This window comes from Sinocyclocheilus rhinocerous, unplaced genomic scaffold, assembly GCF_001515625.1.
Source record: "Sinocyclocheilus rhinocerous isolate Xijiao unplaced genomic scaffold, SAMN03320098_v1.1 scaffold241, whole genome shotgun sequence".
Taxonomy (NCBI): Eukaryota; Metazoa; Chordata; class Actinopteri; order Cypriniformes; family Cyprinidae; genus Sinocyclocheilus; species Sinocyclocheilus rhinocerous.
In genome coordinates this window covers 3,250,244-3,259,517 of record NW_015659312.1, presented here as the reverse complement: position 1 = coordinate 3,259,517, position 9,274 = coordinate 3,250,244, and the positions used below count along the sequence as shown (strand labels likewise).

Here is a 9,274-nt window from a genome sequence, read left to right as displayed (position 1 = left end):
GTAGTTGATTGAACGACCCCCTTCCCAATAAGAAACTACATTTCCCACAATTCTCTAAAACCCGGAATCCCAGTTCCCGTAGTGCTGGCCGTATGTACTGCCCGTTTCCTGCAACAGAGGAGAAGGAGGTGGTGTCGAGAGACTTGCAAGATTCAACAACATCGCAACCTCAACCAACACCACTATACAATGAAACTATCATCAATAATACCCGCTCCCGAACTGCGCTACTTCACCCTCCTGCTGGTATGTGGCTGAGTAATCGCGCGCTCTTTCAGTAACACACTTTTCGCAGGTTTACTTCGGATAGCTAGCTCATATAACGCTAGCTATTGGAAGGGGTTTATGGACTTGGATGTGATGCTCTTGATTTACATCGGTAATTAACGGGTGATGATTATGAGGTCTTCAGATTTGGAACAACGGTTGACTTTTACTATGTCATTTCTGAACAATAGGTCTAATGGCCTATGATGAATGTAGGTTAGCTACAGAAAGTGCTAAACAGCTGGCTAGTGTGGCTAACCAGCTATTAGAGTTACAGGACTTGTAGTAATGATGCAGCTGCAAGTATGGGACGTTTTGAGAGTTAATACTCTGTTGGCCAACTATTCCCATTTAATGCACAACCACACTTGCACATAAACACGCCAACTTGCATGGTCATTTAGAGTGTTTGCAAGCAAACTAAGGGTCATTCAATCATACAGCCTTTATTTTTAGCAGTTTCAAATACAGTGTTGAAAGGGCCAGGAGAGTTTTGCTCCCTAGTGTAGATAATGACGCAAATATAGGAGTTTTGGATGAATATGGCACCATGTCACTCACAACGCAAGTTTGGGAAAGTCCTTTAACAAATGAATTAAGCACTTTAAATCGGTTTTTAACAATAGGAGCCATACAGTTTTCAGGTGTCAACAGTGATCTGTATAGTCCTAAAGTAAAGAGAGGGATATTTTGGGATTCATTTCATCCGACTTTACAGAGAAGAAACCGGTTGGAGAACTTCTCTGTTGTGGCCGAATCCTATTGGCTGTCAACCCGGAAGTGACCCGCGCTGCTCCGCTCAGCACAGCGTGATGTGAAAACCACAGCAGCGGTATCTTTGCTGTCAGTGTGGTACATTTTAACAAGCTTTTAATTTCTCTTCGATTGAATTTTATCAGGCCCAGCATACTGGTTCATGATCATATATTATGATATTTGGTATTTTTTCCTTTGTGAAAGTAGTATCTATCACACCAGAGGTAGTTAGCTTGAGATTGACCTCTAAGAGCTTCTTTCAGTGTTTTATTAATCATTTCAATAACATGAGTGAAAATGCTTGTAATCCCGTCACAGTGCATACTTGTGTCGTGTGATATAGTTTGTTCCTCACTCCGATATTGTTTCAAAGCAACTTCATGATGGCAATAAATACATAAAACCAATTTTGCCTGATAAGGGTGAAATACAGTGTGAGGCATTACAGATTTGTTTATGATTTCAGCCTATTTTAACCAATGTTTCCAGGGTTATCACAAGTCATTCTCACAAACGTCAGCTAGCTACATAACACTACTTTGATGACATATTGAAGGTTACAATAAAACATAAGTAGCGACAGATCATTTCTTCCATATTGTGATGTACACTTGAGTGTAACAGATTACCAAAAAGAAAAATATCTATAACATGCATTTAGAAAGTAAATGGGGTGGATTTTCATTTCATGCCGTCTTTAAATAAAAGTCATTTTTGCATAACAGAAATCAAAATGTTTACGTTGGTGAAGCATAACCCATTCCCTCCAAGGACGAAAACTATATAGATTTTATTCTGTGAGAATCGTGAAGTCCACACCACAGCTGGAACAATATAGTTGGAATCATTGTCAGAGCAATTTTTCTTTTTTTCAGCTGATAAATTATAAAAATTGGAATCATCCAACTTTAAAGAGCTCAAGCATTTAAAGCGGCAGATAATCTGTAGTGAGCGCTAATAATAACCAGAATTGTATGGTCTGTTGGTGTGGACACTAATATAGTTATCGTTTTTTGTGTGAATGGGCCTTAATTCTTTCACCAACCCTGTGTTTTACCCATGAACTGAGACTGCAAGTCAAGTCAAGTCAAGTCAAGTTTATTTGTACAGCGCTTTTCACGATACAAATCATTGCAAAGCAACTTTACAGCAAATTAAGTTTCTACAATATTTAGTGGAAACTTATCAGTGGTGACTGTCAATTAATGTACATATGGCAGAAATGTACGGAAAAATCAATTTAAGACGTAATAAAAAAGACGATGAACACTATTAACAGCAATTATAAAATAATTAAATGTGCAAAATAGCAAAATGTGGTAGTTCTGTATGTTGTTTCAGGGTTGGCATCATCTCTTCTCAGGTGTTCTGGATCCAGACTGAAGCTTATGTCAATCCCGTGGCAAAAACAGAGAAACAAATAGAGACATAATTAGCGTAGCTGCTGTTCCAACCAAGCAAAATTGATTTGTTTAACCCAAACTAAAGAATAATAATGTGCATTTGATCAGATATAACTGCAGTACAAGATTACGAGATGCATTATTTGAATGCTTGGCCAAAGAGATGTGTCTTTAATCTAGATTTAAACAGAGAGAGTGTGTCTGAACCCCGAACATTATCAGGAAGGCTATTCCAGAGTTTGGGAGCCAAATGCGAAAAAGCTCTACCTCCTTTAGTGGACTTTGCTATCCTAGGTACTACCAAAAGTCCAGAGTTTTGCGACCTTAGGGAGCGTGATGGATTGTAGCGTGGTAGAAGACTAGTAAGGTACGCAGGAGCTAACCCATTAAGGGCCTTATAGGCAAGTAATAATATTTTGTAACTGATACAGAACTTAACAGGTAGCCAGTGCAGAGACTGTAAAATTGGGGTAATATGATCATATTTTCTTGACCTGGTAAGGACTCTAGCCGCTGCATTTTGGACCACCTGTAGCTTGTTTATTGAAGATGCAGGACAACCACCTAGCAGTGCATTACAATAGTCCAGTCTAGAGGTCATGAATGCATGAACTAGCTTTTCTGCATCAGAAACAGGTAACATATTTCGTAACTTGGCAATGTTTCTAAGATGGAAGAATGCTGTTTTTGTAACATGGGAAATATGATTTTCAAAAGACAAGTTGCTATCTAATATAACACCCAGATTTTTGACTGTAGAGGAAGTAACCGTACATCCGTCTAGTTGCAAATTGTAATCCACGCAGATAATACAATAAACTGCAGCATACAATAGAAAAATACTCAGGAACTTCAGGATGTGAAAAATGTGAATTTAGATGTAGAACCTGCTGATCAAACCTTCGTTTGTTTATCTGAGTAGAAACTCCCCATATTAGAGCTGGGAAAGTCCTTGTGATGAATCTTATTAAGAAATGGATATGCATGTGACCAAATTTGTTTACCGAAAAAACATGCCATATGTTGGGTCTAGCTGTGATTTTGTACTTTGTGATCTGAGCGGTTGAGATCATCCCATGTGGAGCCATGTGTTTGTTTTGTTTCTGTGGCTGTGTTGTGACAGTTGGAGACTTGAGTTCTCTGAGAGATTAGCTATTGAATTTAGGCAGTGTTGTTTAGCAGATGCCAGTTTTGTTGAGGAGGATCACATATGCCTCAGTGTGTGTTTGATATTATTTTAGTCTGAGCGTTTTTTTCTTAAAATAGTCTTATTATTTGATCATGGACTTTAAGACACTACACTAGTGTGAGGAGGTCTGCATCTTATAATTTGCTGTCAGTCTTGCAGTTCAGTGTTTTTCACTTGTCAAGTAAGTTTGTTTCTCAGTGTTTATTTAAGGAGGGGTGAAGATGTCCGTCATATAGGTTTATACCTGTCATCAGACTATCTTTGACACAGTGAGTCAAACAGGATGTAGTGAAATGTAGCAACAGCAGACTCATCCATCCAGCCAGCCTCTTTAACACGTGGCATTATCAAACTCTGTTCATGGTCTCTTTTGGATTTATCACATATGTTAGATAGCCACGTTACTCGGCTTCAATGAACTTTGGTAGTGATGTGATCATTTCAGAGTAATAACACAAAACATGTATTTGCTAGATTATTCATACCACCCAGAATCAGCCAGACTAATACCAGACTAATTATGCAACTTGCTGCAATTAATTGTTATGATTGGCAAATGAATTGTGTTTTTCTCATGTCAATTACAGTGGTAGACACTCATCTTAAGACACCATTTATGAAGTGAAATTGTAAACAAATATAATGTAACATTTCTGTTAAGTTTTAGTAAACAAACATTCTAATATAAAAATAAATAAATACATATGCGTACATAGTCTACACTACCGCTCAAAAGTTTGGGATCAGTAAGACTTGTAATGTTTTTTAAAGAAGTCTCTTATGCTCATCAAGGCTGCATTTATTTGATCAAAAATACAGAAAAAAACAGTAATCTTGCTAAATGTTATTACAATATAAAATAATGGTTTCTATTTTAATATACTTTAAAATATCATTTATTTCAGTGATGCAAAGCTGAATTTCCATCAGCCATTGCTCCAGTATAAAGTGTCACATGATCCTTAAGAAATCATTCTAACATGCTGATTTATTATTAGAATGATCAATGTTGGCACTGCCGTTCAAAAGTTTGGGATCAGTAAGATTTGTAATGTTTTTTTAAATAAGTCTCTTATGCTCATCAAGGCTGCATTTATTTGATCAAAAATACAGAAAAAAACAGTAATCTTGCTAAATGTTATTACAATATAAAATAATGGTTTCTATTTTAATATACTTTAAAATATCATTTATTTCAGTGATGCAAAGCTGAATTTCCATCAGCCATTACTCCAGTATAAAGTGTCACATGATCCTTCAGAAATCATTCTAATATACTGATTTATTATAATGTATTATTATTAAGTCTTACTGATCCAAAACTTTTGAGCTGTAGTGTATATTAAGGCTGTCAAAATTAGCGCGTTAATAACGCATTAACGCAAATTCATTTTAACGGCACTAATTTTATTAACACGTGATTAATGCAGCGTGCATTTTCTGTTGCAGGGTTTCCGCGGGTCCTTAAAAGGTCTGAAATTTAGTTGTATCATATTTAAGGCCATAAAAAGTCTTAAATGGTAGGCTACAAGAAAGTCTTAATTATGATTTCAAGAGGTGGTAAATTTGGGGACGGAAAGACAAGAATTGCAATATGGCTTAATGTGCCGATTTAACTTCAAAAGGCGATGATTTCATTGAATAAAAATGAGCGCTGCATGTTTCAAACTCAGCTGCTGCTGCTTTGTTTACAGTCGGAGAAACCACTATATTTCTGCCGTTCTGACAGCGCCATCTGCTGGCAGAGAATGAATTTGCATTTTCAATAAGCCCATCTGCTGTTTCTGTTCAGACCAATACATACATCCACCCATGTTTTTATGCAGCAAACACGCAGTTGTAAATGTGAACTGGTAGATCGATAAGAAGATAATGCATTATAAAAATCTAAACAATTAAGCCAGTAAAATATAGTTATATGTTATTTAATATAATAATTAATTGATGATAATTGTTTGAATTAATATTATAATTGATACTTTTGACTTTTGATTCAATTTCTTAAAAATGGTTTAAAAAACTTTTTGTTTTTGTGAAAACCTGTATCTTGAATTCTTTATGCTCTGTTGAGTATGGTTTCACTAATAATTAACATACATTTGTATAAAGCATCCATAAGGGTTGGGCGATGTCTACCAAATTGGCATCCGACGATGTCTACAGTGAAACATCGTGATGGACATGAAAGTTCACTTACCACATACACAGAGTAAGGAGAGATGACTGATAGGACAATGGCGAATGATTTGCAGATACTGAGCACCACTGACAAATATCTAATATTGTAAAATGTGTGGTAGCGGCAGATGATCGCGAATCACGTAAGTGAAAGTAAAATGAGAGCGCACTTTCGAAAGTGGTTTCAATGCCCTGCATATTAGTAGCGGCTCCCTAGGGATTGTAGGTGGGGGGAGGGAATGTACAGCACTCTCTCCCACCTTCAATACCACGACTGAGGTGCCCTTGAGCAAGGCACCGAACCCCCAACTGCTCCCCGGGAGCCGCAGCAAAAAATGGCTGCCCACTGCTCCGGGTGTGTGTTCAATGCTGTTTTTTACCAATGAACTTTGGATGGGACAAATGCAGAGCCCAAATGGCTGCCCACTGCTCCGGGTGTGTGTTCACGGTGTGTGTGTGTTCAATGCTGTTTTTTACCAATGAACTTTGGATGGGACAAATGCAGAGCACTATCTATCAGCCCAACCCTAACATCCATGTTGATTAGAGTATTAACAACTTAAAAAGTATTAATTTAAGGTACATTTAGAACAGATAAAAATGTGCAATTAAGTTGTGATTAATCATGAGTTAACTCATGACTATCATGCGATTAATCGCAATTAAATATTTTAATCAATTGACAGCCCTAATATATATATATCTATAATGCTTAGTATATTATTAAATATTAATGTGTTATGTATTAGTATTATTATACAAAAATATGGTAATAATATTAATTTAGTATAAATTTAGTAGTATATTGCATGTGTAGAATCAGCCAGACCAATGATATGACATGGCTTTATTTAAAAAAATTTTTTAGCTTTTCTGTAATTTATCAAAATTCTCTTATTTGAGTGGTAGTATGTGATTAGAATTTAAAGTACACAATGATCACGGTTATTTTACATGATCACAGTTAGATTAGATCATGGGAATTTATCAGTTTTCACTGTTGGGCTAAATGTACTTTCCTATTAAAGGGGCCTTTTGGGAAAAAAACAAGAAGTTGGAGAAATAGAAAATGGTTTGTTTAAAAAGGTTTTCTTGGTGAAACATCTATTGTTGATAAGAGACTTAAGACTCATTCTTATAGCTACTAGACACTAGAGTTTAATCATTAATCTAAGAGTCCAGTGGTAAATCCATAAAAGAATTGATCTGATAGATAATTAAATATAATATATGATAGATAATTAAGATGGAGTACAATTCAGTAGAGGTTAGCGATGGAGTAGCACTCTTCAAATGAGCTTTACAAACAAAAACAGGTCAGCAAAGATTCACTTTCCATTTGTCAATTAATATCCCATCTCTCAGAAATTTTTAGCTATGAATGACGTGTTAGATCTTTAATGATTTTGCCTGGACTGATAGCATCAGTTTTCCTGTTTGTCATTCAAATAAACAACATCCTAGTCTGACTTTTCCCATTTGCAAATGTGTTCTGTTTAATGCTAGTAATTTGATGGTGATGTTATTAGAATAAATAGGTAATCATCAGTTTCCTTCTTAGTCTGTTCTACACATATATGAACCTTCTTGGTACTTTGCTCAGTTCTATTTGTATGAACATAAAAACATTCAACAACCGAGACATAAACTGAGCAATTTTCACAGATATTTGGTGGACAGAAATGAAATAATGAATCCCTGAACAAAACGGGGGTCGATATCAAAACCTTTTGACCTTAATTGTTTACTGCTTGTAAACTGTTAGTGTTTACAGGTGCATGTGCAATAATTGTTTGTTTGTTTGTTTACTTTTGTTTTATAAAATAAGAAAATATGTGTTTATTTATTAGTAAGAAAGAAGTAACATTGCAAGAGTGAAAACGTAAAAAGTTCTGCAAAAGAAAAAAAATGGGGCATTCTAAACAAAGTTATGGTGGTAAATTAAGTGGAGGTTGTTAAAAGATGCATGAGTCTCAGATGTTTGATAGACCTCTACATTTGAATCACTTACATCACTTACACCGGAAGATCAGATTATCGTTCTTATAATTCAACTTAGCCTATAACATTTTTGTTCTTAACTGAGGGCTTGCCTAGTATTCATTTTGGACCCTGCATTAAAGCTGGTGATTTTTGTAAGAGAGATTATAGATTATCAATATGACTGTCCAAAGATAATGATTTATCACTGTAACTACCGACATGCACACATTAACCTTTTACCAATGAACCACCTCTGTTGTTGGCAGGTAACGGGTCTATATACTCCAGGAAGAGGAGAGATCACCAGTCTGGATGCTGGAAACATCGATGACATCCTTAGTGAGTTCTCACCATGTTTGAAGGAGGCTGTTTCATCAGTAGTTTCAATCAGACAGTTTACTGCACCTGTGTCGTGCATGTGGGAGTGAGTTATCTAATGGCGCTTTGTCATTGTAGTAGATCAAATGAAATTAAACCACACGTTTCTCTCCACAGACAATGCAGGGGTGTCTCTAGTCAACTTCTATGCAGACTGGTGAGTGTTCCAGATGTGTGTTTGTTAGAAAGGGTAATGAGAGTTCCCCATATGGGTAGATGACATGAATACTTAACTAAGTTGAGGAATGAGGATGATGATATACCAAAAAGCATTAGGCTTGTAACCATACACGATTCAGTTCGATACACAGTACTGAGATCACAATACAGTACTTAGTTAAAATGGTAAGGTTTCTTTGATTATTACTTCTACGACGTATAATAAACAGTTAGCCAAAAGTACTGTTCATTAACCAGAATAGAAATATTCCTGATTCTGCTTAGCTAAAAACACTGAATTATGATAGTTTTTAAAAATTTATTAATAATACATTTAATAAACATGGAATGTCTAAACTTTCATTTTTGGGTGAACTACACACAATACGTATTGTCGCCATCCATGATACATATTATTGCATTTTCGCATTGCGATATATTTTGACACAATATCTTGTTACACCCCTAAATTATATTATTATTATTCAAATACCTTTATTGATCAATCATCATTGATTACTAATTAAGAGACTACATGGGATATTGGTAAAATATTTCTACTTAAAAATTAATTTTTTTATACAACAAAACCATTTAAAATGGTAAAATGACAAAAACTATTTTTCAAAGAAATTGTGAGCATTTATTGGATCTTAAGTATTAATAATAGTAATAATAATATATTATTATTATTATTATTCATGCCACTTTAAAATATATATATATATATATATATTTGTTAAACCATTTAAAAGAGTAAAATGGTCAAAAAGTGAATAAAAATCAAAAACATTTTAAAAGAAATTTAAGCATTTATAGGATCTGAAATATACACTTTAAACTAGGCATGGGCCGGTATGAGATTTTGACGGTATGATAACCTTAAGCAAAACTATCACGGTTTCATGGTATCACGGTATTGTTGTTACAGCTCTAAAATGTGTTATTTTTAAATGACTGG

The 9,274-nt window shown here is 35.2% G+C and overlaps 1 protein-coding gene across 2 annotated transcripts in view; it reads left to right on the top strand.

The window, feature by feature from the left end:
- The first annotated feature begins 83 nt into the window (after positions 1–83).
- LOC107723539 (endoplasmic reticulum resident protein 44-like) overlaps positions 84–9,274 on the top strand; it is a 20,007-nt gene continuing 10,816 nt past the window's right edge. Inside the window, exons 1-3 of one of the 2 annotated variants that reach the window (XM_016532222.1) lie at positions 84–246; positions 8,043–8,115; positions 8,272–8,311. In XM_016532222.1, coding sequence (XP_016387708.1) covers positions 190–246; positions 8,043–8,115; positions 8,272–8,311 — 170 coding nt within the window. In that variant the 5' untranslated portion in view covers positions 84–189. The remainder of the gene's footprint in view (positions 247–8,042; positions 8,116–8,271; positions 8,312–9,274) is intronic. The other variant, XM_016532221.1, reaches the window with a different exon arrangement.